This window comes from Pteropus alecto, unplaced genomic scaffold (assembly GCF_000325575.1).
Source record: "Pteropus alecto unplaced genomic scaffold, ASM32557v1 scaffold335, whole genome shotgun sequence".
In the NCBI taxonomy this organism is placed as follows: Eukaryota; Metazoa; Chordata; class Mammalia; order Chiroptera; family Pteropodidae; genus Pteropus; species Pteropus alecto.
Window position 1 is genome coordinate 33,803 of NW_006436757.1, and position 24,887 is coordinate 58,689.

The following is a 24,887-nucleotide window of genomic DNA, read 5'->3' on the forward strand; positions in this document are numbered from 1 at the left end:
GCAGGAATGAAGACTGTGAGGAGCAGAGCTGAGCCCACAAGCACTAACTCCACCACTGACAACAACCACACACTAAACAGGCATCATGTGAAGCCCTGAAATGGAAATAACAGTTGTTGTCTCATCTGTCTCTCCGGCAGCCCATCCAGAAAAGATGAGATCATCATGGCTACAATGTTAACTCCGAGGTGCAGAAGAGGACGGCCCAAGGACGAGGCCAGCCTCACTGACGCTGAGAGAGACAAGGGGAGTGGTAGCATCACAGGGTTTTTGGAAGAAACTGTCCATGTGAAAGGACTTTGCCTAAACTCATGAGAAGGGGCATCCTAGAACTTCCCCTTCTCTAATACTGGCTTATTGCAAGAATGCTAAATGGAAACTAGAAATATCAGAAAGAAATCCAAAAGAGCAAGATTTGCGGGAGTGGGGTTTCTTGCTTAAAAGCCCAGGACACAAATCAGGACACATAGCTATGAGGAATCTTACCCCCAATTCAAAACTTGGGGCATCAACCAGGACCTCTCCATTCACCATTTCTCTGGATACCCTGTCCACTGAAAGAACTGTGCACAGTACAGTAGTTCAAAAAGGAACTATTGTGTTAGGAGATCAGAAAAGAGTATAGTAAAATAAATTGGCTTATATCTTTGCAAATTACAGATGTCGGATGTAAACTAGGAGCTGTTAAATTTAGACTTTAAATTTGGAAAAACTTGGTCATTTGGAAACATCAACTATCAGAAATAGGCAGAGCTTGTTGCAAGAGGAAGCGCAGACTGCCCTCTAGGCTGCGTCAGAAAAATATGGCCTATACCATAAAGCAGAGGTCCCCAACCCCCAGGCCATGGACCGGTACTGGTCCATGGCCTATTAAGAACCAGGCTGCACAGCAGGAGGTGAGCAGCGGGCGAGCAAGCGAAGTTTTATCTGTATTTGCAGCCACTCCCCAACGCTAGCATCACCGCCTCAGCTCCACCTCAGATCATCAGGCATTAGATTCTTATAGGAGCACTGGTCCCTGGTGCAAAAAAGGTTGGGGACCACTGCCATAAAGGATGTACTGTTCTTGCTCCACTGCACTGCTGTCTCAATCTGATACAAAATGGCACAAGCCCGTGCCATCAGTTGTCCCTTATCCCTTCAACATTTATAAAAGTTTAGACATGTTGTATCTCTACATGGAAACTTGAAGGTTAAGACAACTTTTATGCACATGCTCAATCAAAAAAAAACATAGCTATTACTCACAAAACAAAGAAACAACCTGGCAGCCTAAAGTTAAATAAATGGAAACAAGATGCTGTCCGAAGCAGAGAATAACTGAAGCTTGTAAATTGATCTATAATATTTTAGGGGAATTTAGAGAAAGTATAATATTCCTTGCACAAACAAATGCATAGCCTCGACGAGGACACATCCATCATTCACCCATCAAATGGTTATATGGCAGCACAAGGTATAACATGATTAAAGGAATAAAATCAACATTTATTAAGGACCAGCCATGTGGCATTTAACATTTAGCACCATATTTAATTCTCCAGAAACCCTGTTTCACATCACTCTTCATATTTTATAGATGCAGTAACTAAAGCTGAGAACTTAAGAAACTGTCCTAAGTCAGACAGATAGTAAAGTGGCAGTAGCGGGATTTAAGCTTACCCCATCTAACTGCAAAGCCCAGTTGCATGCCTCAAATGTCAAAGTGAATAATGGCACAGGTAATAAATGTTTCAGGAACTCAGAGAAGGGATGATCCCTCTGCATTATAGCGGCTAAGGAATGAATCACTGCCATCATTAAAATGTCAGTGCCTTCACATCAAGCTCAATTCTTTCTTTCCCGCTAAATGTGAATCCTAAACGAGACTCCATCCAACCTCTGCTTCAAATATCTCCAGCAACGGGGAAATCACCTCCCCTGACCACACATTCATGTCGTAACAACCTGATTATTGGCAAATTCTTCTTCATACAGAGTCGACATCTGTTTGCCACCATGCCACAGCATCCGATCCAGGAGCGACCTCGCCAGAAACAATGTCTGAACTACAGCATTGGACCGTTCAGCAAAGATTTCACTGCCTGTCGCCTTGGCTCGGGCACTGTAGGCACCACCTGAACAAAAACTAATTCCTCCCACAAAAGCCAGATCCCTCTGCTCCTCACTCTCACCAGAAATATTAATTCCACATGATGTCTACTCCCTCAAGTCATCTCTTCTAAATCAAATTTTATACTCGTTCATGTGATTGGCCAAGTCTCGGTCACATGGCCCTTAATGCAAGAGAATCCGGGAGAGGAAGACTGTGAACTCTACCTTAGGAAGGCAAGAGTCATAAGAAATGGGCATTCCCTTAACACGGGCACTCAAAAGACACCAAGGATCTGCCACGTACATGGCAAATGTCCACTACAATCCATCATTTGGCTGCCCACTATCTTTTGTAAAAGGAAGATGAGGCTTAACTCTCCCCGGAACTGAAATAACCCAATCTCATCTGTTACTGCTTTCGACTCCGAGAATGGGATGTCTCGGTGATGCCCATTCCACCTCTAAGTTAGTCACATTCCCAAACAGGTATTTTATAAACTGTAGACTAAACTGTAAACTTCACCACCAACAACATACCACATATAAAATAGCAGAAGGCAGAAAAGAGAGAAACAGGAAATCTGTTAAAATATGCAAATACACACATCACAGAGCAAGGAAGGAAATATAAGCAGATAGCTCAGTCCTCATTTCTGAAATTGGTCACCTGACTGGAGCTGGAGCTGTCTCTATTCCATCCTCTTGCCTTCGGCCAGTGCAAGTGAAATAAATCTTGAGACTTGGTGGATGTGAACCTTAATGATGTTGTGGGACTATCATCCTTGCCCTGGACTACCTACCTCTTCGCTTCTCATTATATGAGTGAAAACGGATGTCCTTCATTTGTTTACACCTCTGCTTTTTGGTCCAACTGGTGCAGGGCTACAGGACAGGCCTTCTCCAGCTGTAGATTCTCCTCTATTCTGCTGATGGTAGAATGCAGAGTATGGTTGCCAGCTTTAGCAAATAAAAAGACAGAACTCCCAGTTAAATTTGAATTTCAGATAGACGATTTATTTTAATATGTCTCATTCAGTATTGGAATATGCTTATATTAAAAAACGACTTGTTGTTCATCCGAAACACAAATTTAACTGGGCATTCTGTATTTTAAACTGGCAACTCTAGAGAGTGAAAGAATTAGCGCAAGGCTCCTCAGACATTAGGAATATGTGTAAACGTTCTATTCAGAGAGGATAAGAGCTGAAGGCAGCAGAGGATCCAGCCAATATATATTAATGAATGAGTCACCCCATTTACAAGCCTAAGCTGAAACTAAGGGCATGGTAGAATGGTTTGAGGAAGGTATCTGTTCCCTGTGCTTCCCCATCTCCAAACTAAATGCCTTATAAATCCCCCAGAGAAAGGACACTCCACCGTGTCACCCCTACTCTTCCCTGGTCTCCCTGCTTCTCCAAGTCTGGGGGAAACAACAGATATTTGCTTGAAACCCAATTGTGATAGTTATGAGTTGTGTGATCTTGGTCACATTAATGTGTCTGAGTCTCAACTGTCCATTTGTAAAGTGACAGTAATGGTATTTCCCAAGGTTATTATGGGGGGGAAGGGAACCTCAGATACTGACAACCGTGTGTACGTACTCTACCTCAGCAAAACGAGCTTGATTCCTAACGTGAGAGCAGGAAACCTCAGCACCCCAAGAGAAACCATCCTTCCACATCTACATCCCCATTGGCAGGTCTCAGCCTCCTTTTGGTGGTAGAGCAGAAAGGGCTCTTGATTTGTGCCTGCTCTTAAGTGGGTTGCTGCTCACATTTTAACATGGAATGGAATGGAATGGGATGGAATGGAATGAAATGGAATGGAAACTAACAGAGAACACTGTATCTCATAAGGATAGACATTGTTTCTTCAAACTTTTGAGTCACTTGTATGCATGTATGTTTGTGCTCACATACTCACACATATATGTGTATGTGCATTTCCTCCTGTGGTCTATAGCCATAAAGGAGCATATGCTCAGTGAATGCTCAGCGTAACAAATCTCCCCCACTCATGTTCCTGATAGGCCTTTAACAAACTGCCCTAACTGGAATAGATGTGATCCCCTCCACCCCCAGCTCCAGACAAGGCACCATGGTGGAGAGTTCATCCTGCAAGCCAGGACTTCAGAGTTCAGGCCTCAACTTCACCTCTAGCAAAACAAAGAGCACCTCTGGGAGAACTATTCATCAAAAGACAGGTCTTCCTCTCCCGCTGCTGTTCTTTCTCCTGTGCTCCAGAGCTGAAGCCGGTGAGTCTCAGGGTCCTTATTCTGGAAGCTGCAGGATCAGCTCCTAAAACAAAGTGAGTCAATATAGCTGACTCTTAAACAGGAGCACAGTATCTCTCTCTCTTCTCTCAAGAGTCCAGCATGAAGTTTCCACTGGGGATGTGCCCACCCATTCTCTGCAGCCTATGGGAGTTCCCAGAAATAAGGAACCCCATACTGATTGGGAAGAAGCCCAGAGGAGTTGGGAGAAAAAGGGGTATCTCCTCCAATATGTGTGTGCATGTACATAAAATCCTATGTCCTCTTCATCTTCCGAGCTTTGGGCTACACATTACCTTATATTTTGGCTGTTTTGGGACACAGTCCATGGGCTCTGGAGAAAGTCAAGCCAGGAACCTGGAGAGCTTGTCTTGCATGGTGACAGAGGAGGGTTGAGGCAGGGGCAGAAGGGGAGTAGGGGAAATCTGAGGTAAAAAATACCTGAATGTCATCTGAGGCCAGTTGGCTATTGTGCCTGAAAGAAGGGATGAGAATTTATAGGGGATGTCGTGGCTAGAGAAAGCAAATAATAGGGACACCTGAGAGAAGATGGCAGAATATAGGATGAGGATGTGATTCAAGAGAAGCCTCTCTCAACTTTAACCCAGCTCGTGAGTTCTCTGAAGAGACTGCTGATGCCCTAAGGTTGTCTGTTCCAGGGGAGATCATCAGGGGCCCAGAGTGCAAGCCTCACTCCCGACCTTACATGGCCCACCTGGATGTTGTCACTTCCCAGAATAACCTGAAGAGTTGTGGAGGTTTCCTGATAAGACAGAACTCTGTGCTGACAGCCGCTCACTGTGAGGGAAGGTGAGACAACAGGGTCCTGTTTGTCTCCAAATGGGAGGTAAATATCCAGGGTAGCAACCAGGACACAAATGCAGGGGGGCCTGAGTAGGGGCTTCTGGGCCTGGGTCACCTTAAGGAGAAGCAAGACTTGGGCTTAATGAAATTGTTCCCATAATTGAATCCTACAGAAGAACAGGAGGCTCCATCCAAGCATCCCTCCTCTATAAGTAGATCCCTCTCCCCAAATACAACACAAGATGCATGACTCACTCTCCAGAGCCCCATCCAGTTCTCTAGGTCCTTTCCTTTATGCCCTATTCAAGAACACTGGCCTTTAGTCCTCAGGATCCTGAACCTGTCCTTTCCATGGGAGGCAGAGAATAGAGTCCACCTGAGACCCCATCACTTCCCCTTCTCTCTGATATCTCTTGCTCCAGAGAGCTGGCCCTCACATAGGGCTCCCTGAATTAGAAACTGCTAACCCTGTCCCCTGGGTCCTCCATGGTTTGCTCAGTCCCTAGCTGTTTCCAAGGGTCTTTGAAATTATCTCTGTTCCTTGGGAAAACTTCCTTGAGTAAAATCTAAGCCCCCCCAAATGCCACAGAGGCCCAAGAAAAGGGGAGTGGGTAGGGTCCTGTGACCTAGTGAGAGACTCCAGTCCACTTTTCTCAGAATGGCACATCGCAGGAGAAACCCCAAGCTGTCACTGTTTCTCCTTGACCTTCCTTCTCCCTCACAACAGGTCTATAATTGTCACCCTTGGGGCCCACAACATTACAGAGAAAGAAGACACATGGCAGAAGCTTGAGGTCATAAAACAATTCCCTCATCCAAAATTCGATTACACTCTTACTCATCATGACATCATGTTACTAAAGGTGACAACATCTTTCTTCCCCCTCTTCACTACCTGTTCTCTAAGGCTTTTCATTCAGATCCCCATTGCCCTGAAATTTCCCCAACCTGCCTCTGGACTGTACCCACCTCCAACTCACCCCTCTGGACATTGCTCTAATGTGAAGCGATTTGTGCTGTCCCTCCCTGACTGCCTCCAACTGCATCATAATCCATTTCTAGCACTGATAACTCCTCATTCCATTCACAGTTGAAGGAGAAAGCCAACCGGACCCTGGCTGTTGGAGACACTCCCCCTTCCATCACAATTCAACTTCATCCTACCTAGGAGAATGTGCCAGGTGGCTGGCTGGGGAATAACAGAAATGGACAAATCAGGCTCCGACACTCTGCAAGAGGTGAAGCTGAGACTCATGGATCCCAAGGCCTGCAGACACTTCAAAATGTTTGACCACAATCTCCAGCTGTGTATGGGCAATCCTAGGAAAACAAAATCTGCATCTAAGGTAATCCTTAGACTAGGGTTCTTCTCCACAAATCACTCTTCAGGGTCCAGACATCTCTTAAAAGAGGATGGGGTCAGAAAATTGTCAGGCAATGCCAGGGTTTGAAGTCATAGGACTGAGGAAACTGGAATTGTCCTTCTGAGGATCTATTCTCCCTTAGCCCTGTGCAGTCTCTGACCATCCCTCTCAGTCTGCTAAATAGGATACAAGGGGTAACAAGAAGGAAAGGAAGAAGAGGCATCAGACTAAGATGTATAACCCCATGAGGAGCCAGGACTCCTGGGTCTGACCCTAGGTCAGACTTTGATTCAGAGTTGGGACCCACAAGCATGAGTGAATGATTTCCCTGGCTCACCTTCTGTTCATTCTCATTCTCTCTCTGTCTCTCTCTCTCTCTATCTCTCTCTCTGTCTCTGTCTCTTTGTCTCTCTCTCTCTGTCCCTCTCTGTCTCTGTCTCTGTCTCTCTCTCTCTGTCTCTCTCTCTGTCTCTGTCTCTCTCTCTCTCTCTCTCTCTCTCTCCACCCCCACTCCTACACACACACAGGGAGACTCAGGGGGCCCTCTTCTGTGTGTTGGAGTGGCCCATGGCATTGTCTTCTATGGACGGAAGGATGTAAAACTCCCTGTTGTCTTCACCCGGATCTCCCACTACCGGTCCTGGATCAATGAGGTTCTGAAGGAGAACTAACCCCAGAGCCTGAAAAGGAAATATGAATCTGGACCTGAGTAGGTTCTCTGTGTCATGCGCTCTGGAGCTGTCTCTGGTTGGTTCCTGCCACATCCCTGGACTTCAAAAAGTTTTCTCCAGGTCACAAAACTCTCAGTAAACCTCAATAAAGACTGAGGTTCCAGACAGCAGTGTGTGTCTCCTCTCTCGTCTGCTCTCTTCTCCTAGCACATAGCAAACTGATGCCCAGCCCAGGCAGCCTATAAGCTTTGAAAGAGGTAGTTCTATGGGTGTGTGTGACAGATAGAGGTGGGGGGCGGGGGCGGAGCGGGGAATAATGAAGAAAAAATAAGGAAAGAAAGAAGAGAAAGGGATTCCCCGGAGAGGCAGAATCCATATTTCCAACTTGTTTAAGAAATTACACCTTGCCTTAATTATCAACCCTATACCAATTCAGATTTATATTTAGTAATATTCAGAATCACTAAAAACATTTTGAAGTGCAAACAAGATGTACAATGTTTATAGCATCCCTGACCTCTCCCCAGCTGATGTCAGTAGCAACATCCTCTCTCCACCACCAAGGTGTGACAACCAAAAACATCTCCAGGAATTGCTAGATGTCCTCCAGGTGGGGCAAGAATCACCCTTAGTTGAGGGCCGAGGGTTATATAGATACAGAAAAGGGTTATACAGGATACAGAAAAGGCAGTTGGTACCACACAGGGCCCTCCTCCCAGTCGACCAAGATAAGAAAAGATCTACCATATGTGGAGCTTTAATCTGAGAGGCAGATTTCCTCTCACTCATTGCTGCAAAACAGATAGCTGGAGCAGATAAAAGGAGGATTGCATTACAAGTTCTGCACAGCAACACCCCTCGCCACAAAGAGCTGCACCCAAACCAGCAGGAAGTTGAAAGCCTAGAGCCTGCTCAGCACAAACACTTGCCAGTTGAGAGACTGGCTGAAGGAGCGAAAACAGGGCAGGACAGGGACAGACACAACAAGAGCCTGCAGCTGATAGCACTCCTCGCTTCTGAGGGTATGGTGAATCCCTTCCATCAAGTGAACTCTTTCTAGGAAGCTGTCTTTGAGAAATAATCAGAGATATGCACAAAGATTCATGAATAAAGATTTTAACCTCAGCATTTTTAATAATAAAAAGACTGAAATCCTAGCCATGGAATAAAGTTTAATAATAAATTCATCTGATTGAATATTTTGAACTCAAAGTTCATTTTCAAAAACATTTAATGGTGTGCGAAAATTCCAAATAATGTAATGCTTTTTAAAACAAAAAGTGTTGGCGTAGATATGGAGAAAAGGGAACCCTCATACCCTGTTGGTGGGATTGCAAATTGGTACAGCCACTATGGAAAACAGTCTGGAGGTTTCTCAAAAAATTAAAAATCATCTACCTTTTGACCCAGCAGTTGCACTTCTGGGTATTTATCCAAAGAAAACCAAAACAATAATTTGTAAAGATCTATGCATCGCTATGTTCATGGAAGCAAAATTTATAATAGCCAAGATATGGAAGCAACCTAAATGTCCATCAACAGATGACTGGATAAAGAGGTTATTGTTCATATACGCAATTCAATATTACTCAGTTATAAAAAAAAATGAAATCCTACCATTTGCAACAATATGGATGGACCTAGAGGTTATTATGCTGAGTGAAATTAGTCAGAGAAAGATAAATACCATAGGATTTCACTTATATGTGGAACCTAAAGAACAAAAAAAAGCTAATCAAAAACAGTCTCACAAATATAAAGGACCATCTGGTGATGGCAAGATGGGAGGGGAGTTGAGGGACTGGGAGAAAGAGGTGAAGGATTAAAGAAGTATAAATTAGTAGTTGATAGATGGTCACAGGGATGGGGAGTATGGCATAGGGAATGTAGTTAGCATTAATGTAATGGCTAGGTGGAGAGCCAGAGGAGAGAAGAAGCAATTAGGGGGATAGTTTTATAAACTATATAAATGTCTAACCAATGTACTGTATACTTGAAACGAATAACAAAATGAAATTTAAAAATAATCTCCATATAGCAGAATCTCAATTTTGTAAATATATATTTTATGTATGCACAGGGAAAAAAACCAGAGAGCACATAAAACAGAAAGACTTTCCCAGAAGGCTGTGGAACCAGAGCACATAGGATCCAGATCCCTAGGACAGAAAGTACGGGAGAAACCCATGACCCTTCAGACCCTGGGCTGGGGGAACCACTCATGGAAGCCGCTATAAGGAGACCCCCAAACTGGACACTGCCAAGCCCTGCCACTCACGGCCTAATGCCCTGATTCAGCCCATGGCAGTGACCCCATCAAACAAGCTCCATGTGGGCCAATAGTCAGGAAAGATATGGGCATCCAGTGGTAGAGATTTGATTCTGAGGTTGTAGGGTTGTTGCCTATTGCTTGCTCCCATCTGGCTGGTATTATTCACCAGAAGCAAGGACTTGCGTGACGTTCATCCCTCAGCACCAGAGGCTTCACCCAATCCATTGGAAGGGCACATCCCAGGCCTGCCCAGTACACCCACTGACCTAGCTGAGTCCCCTAAGCTAAAGAAAGAGAAAGAAGCTAACACTGCTCAAATCAAACCACATTGTCTGAGTGCTGACTATGTGCCAAGACAGAGTTGTGCATGTAACACAAGGGGAGGGATCTGTTTCATTATGAGGGCTCTAAGGCAGGATTCTTTTCCCTAGGAAGACTCTGGAATTTTCCTCTTCTCACTGTGACTGCATACCCCATCTCAGTCCCCCTACATCAGAGAGAGATGTAGTAGAAGCTAACATCTCTGATTTGTGCCCAGATTATATGATTTGTGGTTAAAGTCATTATTTTCTAAGTCTATGTTTTTTGTTAAATGATGAAAGGCTTTTGTCCTTACCCAATCTTTCAGTACTTTCAAGTTATTTGGAGAGTTTGAGTACTTGGAGTTTTTTGGTTTGGCTTTGTTACATTGCTTGAGGGCACCAAATCAAACACCATGGCTCCCCAGAAGAGGAGTTGGCTGCATTACTTTGGGTTCATTTCCTCATCAATATTTTCATCATTAGGCAGGGGTAGCCAAGGAGCTAATATCTTTGCTCGTTTTCATGATGCTTTTCCTGATGAAAATCTTCTGATTTTCATCTCACACGTGATCTTATCTTTGCTGCACCTGCTGGCTCTCAAAAGTGCAGCACGACCAACTGCAAGTTTTCCATTATCACCCCCGCCTCCAGACTGTGAAGCAATCTTGTCAACCTGTTCTCTGGGCATTTATCCTCAAAGAGTCTGTCTGTCAGGTCCCAGCAGCAAGAGATGGCACAATCACATAGGAGAATTTAGGTAAGTTCAGTGGAGCATTTGTTTGCAAAGGGGACAGGGTTACAAGAAACCAATAGGGAGTAGTGACACACCCCAGAGCTGGCAAGAGTGAGAAGCCACCACTGTCCCTTCGTCATGAAGGGGCCTGGTGAAGGAGTGGTCACTAGAACCCAGAAAAAGGGTTGAGGTTCTGCTTCCACTAACTCTACCTGTAGCTGCATGACACAGCATCTATGGGCTATGATAGAGGAAGGACTCACAAGCAACCCGTGGTCTGTCACAGAGGGATTGTGTGAATAAATTCCACCATTCCACTCTTCCCTTGCTCCACAACTCCCACAGTGCTTCTCTGGCCAATACCCACTGAAAGCCAGAAGATGTGGGGGCTTTTAAGCAGCTCAGAACAGGGCCCCAGAACAGGATAGAGGGTGGATCTGCCTACATTCAACCCCCCAGAGAACCGTCCGTAGAATCCTATGGCCTGTTCTTCCTCTCATGTCTTTATTTCAAAGTCCTAAAGTCACATACCATTCTATTCACAGCAGGATCCTCAACTCTTCCTCTTCAAGGACAGAAGGAAAAGGAAAAGGTCATATCACTGAGGCTTATATAGTCTCAGCCTTTGCTAACATAGTTTTCAGTACAGGAGAGGTAACAGTGCCAAGAAGGCTATTATTGTGATTGACTTCTACATGGGAGGCAAGAAGGGCTACTTTTTTAAGGTAAACCCCTCAAGAGGCAGAATTCTTGACCTAGGTGACAGAGGCCACCAAGGGGCCTGGAGCCAGAAAAACATCTTTTGACCACTCAGTAACAACTAACTCCTAACACTCCCACCATTCCATCACAGAGGGAGTACCCACTCCCATGCCAGGAAATATAGGGTGACACTAATCAAAGTTCATCCAACAGCTTTGGGAGAACAAAGTGTTTGACATCTCTTCTGCCTTGTGTTTTGCCCTCTTTGTCCAGCAGTTTCTCTACTCCCTCACTGCCTCGTCTGCATCTGAGAGAACTGCTTACCTCAGGTCTTCTCACTACACTTGCTCTAACCTTCAGGAAATATTATTCTAATCATTTGCCAAAGGAACCTACAAAATACCCAGCACTTTGGGGGGCTTTTGTGTACGGGATATGAGTGGCTACTAATACTTGGGGGCCCAAAATGCAATAGTGGCCCATCTGTTAGAGTTGAGACTTAGCAGATGCCAAGTGACAGAGTCTTTGCCTACATCCATCTCACAGTGGGTCATTTGAGTCCTTGACCCCCATCCTGTTGTCAATTTCCTGGTCCCTGCGTGCATACTTGGAATGTACATACAGTATTCAGAAGCTGACAGACTCTCATAATGATTCTCTGATTTCTAAAGAAAGGTCCATTTTGGTAGAAAAGCCTGTGTAGCTGCCTCCCCACCTCTAGCCAAAATGGTAACTCAGAAACAATGCAACATCCTAGGTGAAATGGCTTAGTTTAGTGGCACCCTCAAAGACGTAAAGCATGTAGGAATGGTGCCCTGGAAAGCCAGATCTACCATGACAGCTGACAGTGGACTACCATAAACTATAGCCCAATTGCTACTGCTGTTTTGCATGTCATATCTTTGCAACCTAATAGGACAGCAACCTAAAGCAGCAGGCATGCTTGCCAAGGGGTAGAGCAGGAAGGTAGAATAGATGCTAGAGGAGAAAGATAACTTCTAATAATGACCCCAGGACCAATTGCAACAATAGGGATTGTAGCTGTCTCTATAAAGGCGTTTTTTAAATATGATTAACATTTAAATTGGTAGACTTTGAGTAAACCTCCATAATGCAAGTAGGCCTCATCCAATCAGTTGAAGGCCTTAAGAGCAAAGACTGAGGTTTCCTGAAACAGAAGAAATTATCAAGACTGCAACATAGTAACCCTGCCTGAGTTTCCAGCCTGTTGCCCTATGGAATTCAGATTCAAGACTGCAGCATTACTCCTACCTGAACTCCAGCCTGCCAGCTTCTCTATATATCTATATATCTATATCTATGTATATATACATACTTTGTTGTTGTTATTGTTGTTGTTTTGTTCTTGTTGTTTTTGTTGTTGTTATAATCGGAAATGACCACTACCTTGAAGAATCAGCAACCAGATGAAATTAACTGACTGCAGGGCATGAGTGGATCAGATCATTTCAGAGGGAGGAGGGTAGCTGATACTGTTAGTGTCCTGTCCATATTCCATCACGGCTCACTGAAGTGAGCCTCTCCAGAAGGTTTCTTACTCCAATCATCCACAACTCTCTCCCTAAGAGCTTTCTCCAGTTGTAGGAGCATGCTCAGCCAGTGTACACGGCAGACCAGAAATGCTCCCTAAACTGGCTTCAACCCATGAAGGATGGGAACTGCTTGGTAATATTGTTGTGGTGGGACAACTCTGAGACATGTCTATCACCATCTCCCAAGAGTCTCAGGTGAGCTGAAGTTCCACTTACCCACAGTGGCAATCTGCTCATTAACACGCCCTGTATTCTCTTTCCTTCTTCCTTTCTCTGCTTCACTTCTCCACTTCTCTGTTGATGCTTCCAGAAATCACATCACAGATAAACTACTTACACTCAAACCTTCGTATCAAGATCTGTTTCCGGTGGAATCCAATCTAAGCTACTCTCAGACTTCAGGATTTATTTAAAACTGCTATAATTAGTACAATGTGATGTTGATACAAAGGCAATCAGTTAGAACAATGAAAGGTAATAGAGTCCAGAAACAGACACATTCGTCCATGGACACTTGGTTTATGGTGAAAAAAGAACTATAAAGCAGTGGGAAAGAACAGTCATCTCAGTACACATTGCTGGGCCAAGTGACTATCCATGGAGAAAGATGAAATTTGACCCCTAGCTCACGAATACAAAAATCAATTCCAGGTGATTCACACATGAGAAGTAAAACAATAAAAATTCTAGGTGATGTGACAGGAAAGTATCATTATTACTTTGGGGTTTAGAAAGATTTCTTGAAGGCACAGAAAAATCACTAACCATAAAGCAAGTTTCTCAACCTTGCACTACTGACATTTTGAGCCTGATAAACTTTTGTTGTGGAAGACTGTCCTGGGCATTGTAGGATATTTAACAGCATCCCTGGCCTCTACCCACTAGATGCCAGGAGCACAACCACCACCATCCTAGTTATGACAACCAAAAATGTCTCTAAGACATTGCCAAATGTTCCCTGGGAGAATGACTGCCAGAATTAAAGGAAAAAACAGAATTTGACTCTCAGATAAACAACAACAACAAAAATGGTCTAAGTATGTCCCAAATATTACCTGGAAAACTTATATTAATTTTTTTTATTGTTTATCTGGTATTTGTACTTAACTAGGTACCATGTATGTTATCTCATAACCCTACCTAGGGAGCAAAATCACCCCAGTTGAGAACTACTGTCTTAAAGGAAAAATGATTTGATAAATTGGACTACAAGAAAGACTTCTAGTTATCAAGAGACTTCTTTAAAGAGTGAAAAGGCAAGCCACAGAGTGAAGGATGATCCTTATATCACATATACCAACAAAAGGTTCATATGCAGAATTTATAAATAATGCCTATCCCTCAATAAGAAAAAAATCAGACAACTCAATAAAAACACAGACAAGAGACTTCAATAGGAAATTCACAAAATAAGATATCCAAATTGCTAATAAACATATGAAGGCTACCCAACCTCATTAGTGATAAGAAAAAATAAAATTAAAACCACAATACAATACTACTACACACTCACCAGAATGGCTTTAAAAAACAATTGATAATATCAAGTATTGGCCAGGAGGGTGACAGGAACTCTCAAACATGGCAGGAGGGACTATAAATTGACTCAATCACCTTGAGAAACTAAAAATGCATATATCCTATGACCTATGAATTCCACTCCTAGGAATACATCCAAAAGAAATATCTGTATCATAAAGCATAAACAAGAACGCTCATAACAATCTGATATTTGGAAACAACATGAAAGTCCATCAAGAGTAGAATGAATAAACATATTGGTGGTTTGGTAACACCACATGGGCTACTACCCTCAATAAAAGTTAACCACTGTTACATTCAATAACATCAATGAATCTCACAAGCATAATGTGAGAAGAGAAAAAAAAAAAAAGCCAGACTTAAAAGACCTATTGTGTCAGTCCATTAATATAGAGTTCAGAAGCAGACAAAACTAACCTATGGTGTTAAAAGTCAAGATAGTAGTTACTACCTTTGGTGAGGATGGAGGAAGAAGGAATGAAGACGAGGCTTTCGGCTGGGCAATAGGGGGCTTCTGAAAGGCTGATACATTCTGTTCCTGGCTAGGGTCGTGCTTACATGGATATATTCACTCTATGATAACTCAGTGAGTTACATAAGTGTTACACTGCAATTAAAAGTTTAGGGTTTTTTGTTAAGTTGATTTTTAGTCCCCCTAAGTTTTTTGGTTATCTCTTTTCCATCTAAACCTTGCTATTCAGTGACTTTTCTTTTTTAACTCACCCAGCCAATTTTATTATACTTTAAAAAGGCATATTTTTACCTGTAGCGCCTCTTTGATTATGCTGATTAAGCACTGAGAAGAATTTCTTTTAAGTGCCTAGAAGCCTTAATCTAGAAATTTTATCCCTTCATTTACAGAGTTCTTATGGGTTCTTGCCTTTTAATATTCGATTTTTCAATTTTTTAATAACTAATTTTCCTATTTTATCTCAGTTATCTCCCTTCTTCCATAAGAATGTTAGATTTAATTGGGTGTGACTGCTATTACTGAAGGAATTACAGCTAACACCTGGCCTGGTTTATGTTGCAGTTTATTTCTACATCCCAAAATCTTAAGTAAAAACATCACCTCTAATTTCCACCCTAATAAGGCATTTTCCACCCTTTGTTTCCTCAAGTAGTATAGTTCGTATTAAATTAACAGCTTCTCTAACCTCACTTTTTACTCTTCGGACAAGTCAGGTGATCCATAATAGCGAGGGCTCCACTTTTTTATATTCATGTTCCATTCTCTCATCCATTCAACCTTGAGTAATAAAACTATACTTTACTTCTCACAACCTCATCCACTCATTCAAGAATTCTCAAAAGGGATGTCAAATAGTTCTAGAAGGCCGATGAATAAATAAGTTTCATTTACTTGGCGATGATCTGTCCTCTAAAGCAACCTCTAAGAGTATACTGTGTCATAAAATCAGTGAACACTTTATTAAATGTGAAAGTGATTCTGAAAATCGCACGAGAATGTTATTTCCCTCCACAGACATGATGTGAGTTTTTACTTTAAGATTATTTATGTCTTCCTCACATACAGGGCCACTTCATTCTCATCTGCTTAACCTATCCTTCTTTTACTGTGGAATTATGTCACATCGATCATCTTCCCATTAAGTCTCTGCTGATCAGATAAGAACTCATAAGCTGCTCATATGCCACTAAGGGTTGCAAATTCTCTGTTTAATCATTCATGACCCAGCAATGAAATAAAACCATTTCTCTGACCTAGCTTGACTTGGCTTTTCCTGCATCTATTTGCTACACCGTTGGCCAGGGGAAAAATGAACCCAGGAAAAGCCTCCTGGTGGCCATTTTTACAGCCCAGAGCCAGAACACTGACAACCATCTGCAGCCTGCAGCTCTCCTGTTGAGTGGATAGGAAATGGAATTTCTGGGCTAGTGAGGCCTCTGGTGGTGCAAAAAGAGCCGCTCAAGCTGAACATTCCTCTTCAGCCTGATCAAAGACTAATCAATCAATCTCTCTGTCTCTCTGTCTCTCTCTCTGTCTCTCTCTCTGTCTCTCTCTCTCTTCAAAGGCAGCAACTGCTGCATCTTCAAATCCATCTCTCTCGCTCTCTCTCTCTCTCTCTCGCTCTCTCTCTCTCTCTCTCTCTCTCTCTCTCTCGCTTCTCCCGCCTTTCTATCTCTCTCTCTCTATCTCCCTCAAGAACAGAAAAAAATGGGACGGATGCTGGAGGTGAGAAAGTATCAACTCCTGAGTAAGGCCCTACTGGGAATAGATGTCTGGATAGGGGTCTGATTGGAGAGGGTGGCATCTAGAAGTCTTCACAGAGCAGAAAGAAGAGAAGGTGTGGCCCCAGGACAAGAGCTGGTATCTCCACAGAGGGCAAAGCTCAGGGAACATTGCTTTTATTGCAATGTTCCCCAGGGTTGGAGGAAACTATCTTAAAAAGGAATGGCAGGGGGTTCTAGGAACCTTTATCTGTTGTGTCTCCATATTAGGATTCTGGTTGGTTCGTTGGTGGGTTCTACCACATTTGAATCAGAAACCATGTGAAATGATACTGTGCATAGTATTTGGCAAGTAACATTTCAGAACCTGAGAGAAGTTACAAAAATCTGCCCAAACAAAATGAAGCATGGGGCATTCACACAGTTAGAGGTAGCATGGGGGAAGGGCAGAGGCTCCTGTCACCAGCAAACTCTGCATCCTGCCCTGCATCAGTCCATGCTAAGGTGAGAGCTAGGATCCCTCCCAGAGTCCTGGCTTCCTGAACTGCCCAGCGATGATGGCCTGACCAGCCAGATGGACTGTGTTCAGCCATTTTACTGTATCAGGAAGCAGCTGTGGGGCAACAGTCCCATTTCAATGAATGAAATCTTTGCAATTGCTGCAGACTCAGGAAGGACCCTTTACTTCCTGAAGGGCAAACCAGCTACACCTGCCTCTACACCCAGATGCGTGGACAGAAATTTCTCATGTCTTATTGTCTGGCTCAGATTGGAATGTTTTAACTGCTAAAGTGTCAGATGGACTGTGAGAGCTACAAATAGTTTAACTAGTTCAACTGTTAAAGGAGAGGTTGAAGAGGAAGAAGTTGACCCACCCCCTCCAAGAACCCAGTAGAAGAAAGGCTTTAAGGCATTTGAGGGGAAGCTGAGTACATTTGGGCAGAGCCTGCTCTCTCTACCAGCCTCCCTTCCTTTTCTCTGCAGTATAAAGGAAAAATTAGACAAGCCTTAGCTTTGAATCTCAAAATAAAGTTCTTTTATTCTATATCTAAATAATAGCTTGGAAAGTAGGAGATTCACTTGCAAGAGCAAGATTTTGTTAAGATAAGAAAGTATTTAAGTGATCCAACAAGATGGATCTTGAAATTCTGAGCACAGAATCTATTCTATAATCGAGAAGTAAGAAAAAATAGGCTATAACATCAGAGCAGGTGCCCATCATACAGCATCTCCTGGGCTTGGGGGAAGAGTTAAAAGAGATCTGGAAAGAACAAAACTAGATTATAAATGCTGTCTGTGTTCTATGAGAAGGAACCCAGCTAGGGAGGTAGGGATTATTGTTCAACCCAGAGAAGCTGAAGGGGTATCTGAAAATAGCAGGACTGTGCCACAATTCCCAGGCATAGTCAACAGACTGAAGTTTCTCAGAGAAGCCATAATTGCCAACAGAGCTTGTAGTGTTTTTAAAATATGTCCACAAATTCTTTTACACTCCTCCCTTCAAAAGTTAGAACCAAATTCCCCTCCCCTTGGACTTAGTGAGTCACTCTAACAAATAGGTTATAGTAAAAGTGACTCTATGTAACTTCTGAGACTGGGTTGGTCATTAAGAGCATTAAGGCTTCCTCCTCATTCTCACTTTCTTAGATCACTCACTCCAAGGAAGCCAGCTGCCATGTCATAAGGACACTCAAGGAGCCCTATGAAGAGTTCCGCATGGCAAGAAATTGAGGTTTTCTACCAACAACCAGCAAGGAATGAGGTCCCCTACCAACAGCCATGTGAGCGAGCCATCTTGGCAAAAGATTCTCCAAATCTTCAGATGACTGCAGTCCTAACTGTAATCTTGACCTCATGAGGGACCATGAGCCATAACCACCTAAGCTGCTTCCAGATTCCTAACCCACAGAAATCGTATAAGAAATATTGTTGTTTCAGTCCACTAAGTTTTGAGATAATTTGTTAATAGCAACATATAATTAACAGAGCTAGATTGCAGCAAGGTGCCTGGGCAGTAAGGACTGTGGCAGATAAGCAAGAGAGGAATATGAGGGGAGACTAACCATGGCCCACGAATTCCATGCTATTGCCAGAAGACAATCCAAGTGCTCCTTGGTGCCCTAGGGAACACAGTGTCTGCTTTAATATCTCTTCTTTATCATTGTTTTTAGTTTTATTATATGGCTAAATATAGATTTTTTATTTATTCTACTTGAGATTTACTTTGCTTACTGAATCTGAGTATTCCTATCTTTCATTAATTTGGGAAAATAATCAGCTATTATCTCTTCAAACATTTTCTGTCCCCTTCTCTGTCTCTTCTAGGGATGCCAAACAGAAATCTCCCACTTTATCTTCTTCGTCTTCTACCATCTTTCATATTTTCTACCTCTCTTCCTCTGTGCTGCATTCTGGGAAATTTCTTCACATCTAGTTAATCCTCTCTTAACCAATAATAAATCTATTTTCTGCTGCTTAAACTCAATGAATTTTTAAATTCAGTCATTATATTTTAAATTTTTAGGAGTTCAAATTGGTTATCAATTCTGCTGGAATTTGATAGTATCTTGTCTCTTTTTCATGTTTTTAGTGCCTCCTCCTTTAAATATTTTAGAGTTGGTAGTTTTATATTCTATATCTCATAATTTTAATACCTGAAATTTTTTGGTCACACACTGCTGCATATTGTTTCTGACTCCTCCTCAGAGTGGCTTGTTTCCTTGTGTGTTTTGCAATTTTGGATTATGTACTCATGCTTGGTAGGATTTTATCTTTTGGGATCCTGTGAAACCTAGGGAGAATTTATGCTTGCTCCTATCTGGATCACTTAACTTAAATTCTTGGCTTAGGGCTTCCTAGACCAAGCAGGTAACAATGAATTCAACTCCAAAACTTCATATGGGCAAGATGATATACACAAAAAAAATCAGAAAAGTGGGTTTTTTTTACAATCAATCCTAGCTAAGAACCAAGCCTATAGAAACAGGTTTCCTAGTCATGTTCTTTGATACTAACTGGGCTTTTTTAAGTTCACTTTTTCCCTGATGACATAGCCCATCAAAGACTTTCTGCAGGCTTCTCAGTCCCAATCTTGCTTAGGTCCCGGGCATCAACTCTTGTCACCCAGGGCTCTAGGTTACTGAGACTGACAAACAACCACGAAGTAACCTTAGTCCCAAGGCACACTTTGTTTTCAGTCTCTGGAGATTTCCTTTATTTTCTAGCTAACTTGGCAATGCATTTAAGTGAAGATGTGTTAAATTTTATACAGCATATCCAGAAACTTTGCAATAGGAGTTTTATTAGAATATATAGGCCACCGTAGTGTTCCTTCCACATGTTCTTAAGAGATCATTCAGCTTGCAATATGTGAAAACAATTTGGAAAGGGGAGACAATCAGAAGCAGGAAAACCTATTAGAAAACTACTGCTGAAATTTAGACAAGAATTTAGATAATAGCTAGGAGAGTGGTGGTGGCAGAGATAGAAAGAAAAAGATAGAACTAGACGATATTTAGTAAGTAAAAACAAGGTTTCAGACATTCAAGAACAGACAAATAGTGGAATATTTTTATAGGAGCCACGAGCTCAGAGGAGAGATTCAAGTTGCCCAGGAGATTTAGGAAGTCTTTAAAAAACTGGTAACTTAATTTGCTGACGTGGGTGATTGGGAGAAAGTGAAGCAGGAAGAGATGAAGGTCTTGGGACCCAGCTTTGACGAACACCAACAATCTAATACCTTAGAGGAGGCGGAGCGAGCAACAGAGACTGTGAAAGGCTAGGAGAAAAACCCAGAGGAGAGAGTGGCTTTCACTGAGGCCAAGAGATGAGCATTTACAAAGGGAGGGAAGAGTCAGCAAGTGTCCAAGGATACAGAGCTCAAAAAAATGAAAAATAGGCATGCGTTTTGGTGACACACGGGAAACTGGATCTTGGCGAAAAATAGTGAATGATGAAGGCAGAGCCGACCTAAGTGAATTGGGAAATGGACACCACTTTTTTCAGAAGATAGAGGACAGTAGCAGAGGAAAAAGTGGGCTGGAAAAGAGTTATTTTAAGACGAGGGAAATTTTAGAATGTTTAAATGCTGATAGGAAGGGACCGGAACAGGAAGGAAAAAAAAAACAAGCAGGCGAGGGAAAAAGAAATCCATAGTACCAGTGGACGGATTTTTTTGATTTACTGACCCATCGAGCTGAATATACCTCCAGAATTCGGGAGTCTGAAAAGCTGCTGGTTTTAGGTGTGTTTCTACACTAAAGCCTTCTCTAAGCCCCTTCTTTCCCGGCCCCTGGGTCTACTCCGCCAGCCACCCCTACTCCCCTCCCTGGAGCCTCATCCCAATCTCTCCCCAGTCCCCGTCCCCCCGCCCCACAATACCTCCTCCCACAACACCCCGACACACTCTCTCTCTCTCTCTCTTTCTCACTCTCTCTCCCGCCACCCCCCACCCCCAGCCAAGCCTCGCGATGAAATACGTATACATACCGCTTTTTTTATGAATTCTTCCGGGTCGCCAGATAGGGCCACGCCCAGCCTCAATCCTGTCGGCCCCCCAATTGGAGCGCACTTCCCGAAAGGCGCAGGCCTGAACGGTTGTAGTTGCTTGGGCGGGAGGGGGTGGACCTCTAAATCTCGCGCAGGCGCATTAGGTCCTGATTGCCATGCGGGTGCTTGTGGGTGAGGGCCCAAGGGGAGAATGGGTGGGGGTGCGGGTTGAAAGAAATATTGAGCCAGAGACTGAGGACTGGGTGGCCCGCGAGGGATGGGGGCACTGTCTTGTGCACAGGCAACCTGGCTTTGGACTCCTAACCCGAGAAGCCGAATCTCCCTAAACTATGTGACCTGTGTCTCTTGTGCATCACCCGGAGAGGGCAAGAAAGAGAAGTTTTGAGGTCAGATGAGATAGCTTCAGAAGAGGGGCGCCACAAAGAGGGGACTGAAGGCGCCCCCAGGGAAAATGAACACCTGGTATTTTCCTGTCAGGTGGCGGAACGGGCTTCATTGGGACAGCCCTAACCCAGTTCCTGAAAGCCAGAGGCCACGAAGTGACGTTGGTCTCCAGAAAGCCCGGACCAAGTCGGATCACTTGGGTATGGCCGCCCTCAGGAAGCTGGTGGGGGAAGGCCTGGTTTGACCACGTAAGGCCAGGCGGGCACTGTGTACTTTCTCTGACAGGATGAGCTCGCTACCTTGGGGCTGCCCCGCTGCGATGCCGTCGTCAACCTGGCGGGAGAGAACATCCTCAACCCTCTCCGAAGGTCAGTCTGGGCCCTAAAACTAATATCCTTCAGAGCAGAGGCAGGAGAGGAAATGGCTCTGAGATAAGAAGAATGGAGCTGACAGATCGAAAACTAAACCCATTTCCCGGATTACTCATCCCGCCCGCTCCTCAACGCCCACCCTCCCTTCTACCCCACTCAGTTGATGGTTCCTCCTCACTTATAACTCAGGATGCCCCAAAAGGATATGCCTTGTCCCTCTACAGGAGAGCCACACATTTTACTAGAAATGGATATGGACAGGCCCCCGGGAAAGGGAGAAGAAGAGATATGTGTATGTATATATTTAATAGCTTATTTCACCTGTTTCTCATGCAGGTGGAATGAAACCTTCCAAAAAGAGGTTGTCAGCAGCCGTTTGGAGACCACCCGCATGCTGGCTAGAGCCATCACGGAGGCCCCACAACCCCGCCCCCAGGCCTGGGTGTTAGTCACAGGCGTAGGTATGCCCCAAATCACCAACCCCTTACATTAGCCAGGGAAAGGGAGTACACCCTGAGGGTGTACCTCAGGCCTTTCTAGCTATACATGTGCAGAGTGCTGGTCTTCTTCTTAGGCCCTTGATTCACACGTGTTTCTCCTGACGTTTGTGTACTTTGAGAAACTGGGACCCTAAGAGAAAAGGGGTATTGGCACTGCTCCCCTAGTACCAGGAGAAATTCCACCTTGTCCCAAGTCCCTTGCTTCTCACAGCACCATTCTTTAGGAACGGAATTTCTGATTCTTATATTTCACTTTTGGGACCAAATAATTGCAAATAATTTTGGCATATATGCCAGCTACTGATTGTTTTACACATATTACAGTACTTAATCCTCATAAGAACTCTGTGAGGTAGGTATAAGCCCCATTTTAAAGATGCAAAAATTCTGCACAGAGTTAATATAACTTGCTTAAAGTCATGATTAATAAATGGTGGAGCCGATATTAAAACTCACTCTACCTGCCACCCACATCTTTATTCTTAACCACTATATTCTATCAACCTCTCAGCTTAACCATGCAGCTAAAGAGTTATTCCAAGGCCATAACAGGTCAGCTCATGGGGCTCAAGAGGAAAATACCCACAGCTGTTTTCCACAGAGAGATCCCAAGAGCCAAGGAGGGTTAAGCCAAGAGGGCCCTTGACTGCAAAGGACCAGTCAGGACCAAGGACAGCCAAGGCACATGAGTGTTATTCTACCTGCAGGTTACTACCAGCCCAGCCTGACTGCTGAGTATGACGAGGACAGCCCAGGAGGGGATTTCGACTTTTTCGCCAACCTCGTAACCAAATGGGAAGCTGCAGCCAAGCTTCCTGGAGATTCTACACGCCAGGTGGTGGTACGCTCTGGTAAGAACCAGGGGCCTGTGTATCAAGCAGGGTTGGAATGTCTTCTCTCGTCTGGGAGAGTGGGATGATAAGGGGAGCTGAGCTTACAGAGAGAGGTTGTAAGCTGAGCTTACAACCTGCAGATGGGAGGGTGGGATGTCCCAAAGAAAACCACACCCCGGAACTGCTACAGAGCTAAGCCAGCATGGGGAAAGAGCCAGTAAGGGATAATGGGGAAGAACAGTGGGACTGCTTGGAGACTGAGGGACCTCCCAGTACCATCCTTCTTGCCTGCTCTAGGGATTGTGCTGGGCCGTGGGGGCGGTGCCATTGGTCACATGCTGCTGCCCTTCCGCCTGGGCCTGGGGGGCCCCATCGGCTCAGGCCACCAATTCTTACCCTGGATTCACATCCGGGACCTGGTGGGAATCTTGGCCCATGCCCTTGAAGCAAGCCACGTGCAGGGGATCCTGAATGGAGTGGCTCCAGCCTCCACCCCTACAAATGCTGAGTTTGCTAAAGCCTTGGGTGCAGCCCTGGGCCGCCCAGCCTTCATCCCTCTACCCAGCACCATTGTGCAAGCTGTCTTTGGGCAAGAACGTGCCATCATGCTGCTGGAGGGCCAGAAAGTGGTCCCACGACGGACATTGGCTGCTGGCTACCAGTATTCCTTCCCAGAGCTGGGGGCTGCCTTGAAGGAAGTCATAGCCTAAGTGGGGAGGGTCATGGCAGGGCCAAGGCCTGTCCCTCATCAGAGGCTTCCCAGTTAGACTGAATAGGCTCAGGTACTCCTCCACTTGAGACATAAAACTGTCTGGTTCTTAGGGATTCCTCTCCCTATCCTTTCTCATCGTTCTGTTGTTCCGCCTTATTTAACTGACTGTCTCATTTAAACATTGCCGTCTCATCAAGTTTGACCCTTAACCTATTCAAGTCCTTATAAAAGAATTTGCAAGTTCAGTTCCCCTACATGTCCCGTTTCTGTCTCCTTTCTCCTTTTTCCTGTGTAGTAGTTGCTCTAAATTAGGCAATAAATTATCTCAATAGCTTCAACTCATCTCTTTGGCCTAGATTCTCCTGGAATTTATTTCAAGGAATGTCACCCTAAGCTGACTGTTTCTTCTATATGGGGTTTTGAAAGTTATAATGGGCAACATCTCCCTTCTTGGTCCTTCCATTGCCAAAAGAGCTGGTAACAAATTCAGGGCATGAGGTTATGATAAAGGTAGAGACTAGACAAGAGAAGTGATGACCTATTTCCAATGGGTTCTGTGGTCACCTTGCATACTTGTTCACACGGTACCATTAAGATGCCAGCAGAGGAAGAAATGAGGGCCGAGTCTAGGACAGCATTCAGCCTATCACCAAATGGCAGTGAATTAATAAAGCAACAATATGCTGGCCCCAGTTCAAGGGACAAAGCCAACATCCCTATCTGTAAGTAGCTTAGGACTTGCCTCTCATCTGATTGAGGCCACTTCAGTCAACCAGGGTTCTCAGCATAAAAGGACAGAAGATATCTCTGGCCCACTGCACACCCACCATCACTGAAAGTGAAAGGGGCAAGGAACATATCAAAAACTACAAATTTAACCTTATTAGGAAAAAAAGTCCCAAGTGTTCATCTAGGACCTTCTCCCTTTTTATCTACCCTGGTATCTGCTACAAATTGACCAGTAGTTCCCCTAGCCCTCAATCAGGCCTCACTAACCAATCTTTCTTCCAAGGGGACTTTGAGTCATTGTCATCTCTCTGACTATCTTGTTTCCAACACACCTGCCCCCAGCCCAA

General features: G+C 44.1%; 2 protein-coding genes and 1 long non-coding RNA gene across 9 annotated transcripts; 2 read left to right on the top strand and 1 right to left on the bottom strand.

Annotated features, from left to right (window-relative positions):
• Nucleotides 1-2,308: 2,308 nt before the first annotated feature.
• LOC112481182 lies at nucleotides 2,309-21,069 on the bottom strand. The gene is made up of 3 exons (XR_003046823.1): nucleotides 20,991-21,069; nucleotides 4,269-4,391; nucleotides 2,309-3,051 (listed from the first exon to the last, which is right to left on the bottom strand). It is a non-coding gene; the product is annotated as an uncharacterized LOC112481182 (long non-coding RNA).
• CMA1 (chymase 1) lies at nucleotides 3,986-7,205 on the top strand. The gene is given in 6 exon segments (XM_006913623.3): nucleotides 3,986-4,348; nucleotides 5,026-5,176; nucleotides 5,898-6,033; nucleotides 6,261-6,296; nucleotides 6,298-6,516; nucleotides 7,062-7,205. Coding segments are annotated over 6 exon segments (843 nt in total). The 5' UTR covers nucleotides 3,986-4,191.
• Nucleotides 20,997-24,153, top strand: SDR39U1 (short chain dehydrogenase/reductase family 39U member 1). Of its 7 annotated transcripts, none has more exons than XM_025047995.1 (6): nucleotides 20,997-21,182; nucleotides 21,489-21,591; nucleotides 21,681-21,763; nucleotides 22,103-22,227; nucleotides 22,974-23,117; nucleotides 23,397-24,153. In XM_025047995.1, exons 1-6 carry the CDS (start codon nucleotides 21,001-21,003, stop codon nucleotides 23,807-23,809), a joined length of 1,050 nt encoding a protein of 349 aa, XP_024903763.1. In that variant the 5' UTR covers nucleotides 20,997-21,000; the 3' UTR covers nucleotides 23,810-24,153. The 7 variants fall into 7 exon arrangements, with proteins under 7 accessions (XP_024903763.1, XP_006913583.1, XP_024903764.1 ...); XM_006913521.3 differs by having other exon boundaries at nucleotides 21,090-21,182; nucleotides 21,489-21,595; XM_025047999.1 differs by lacking the exon at nucleotides 20,997-21,182 and adding an exon at nucleotides 21,326-21,397.
• Nucleotides 24,154-24,887: the final 734 nt, after the last annotated feature.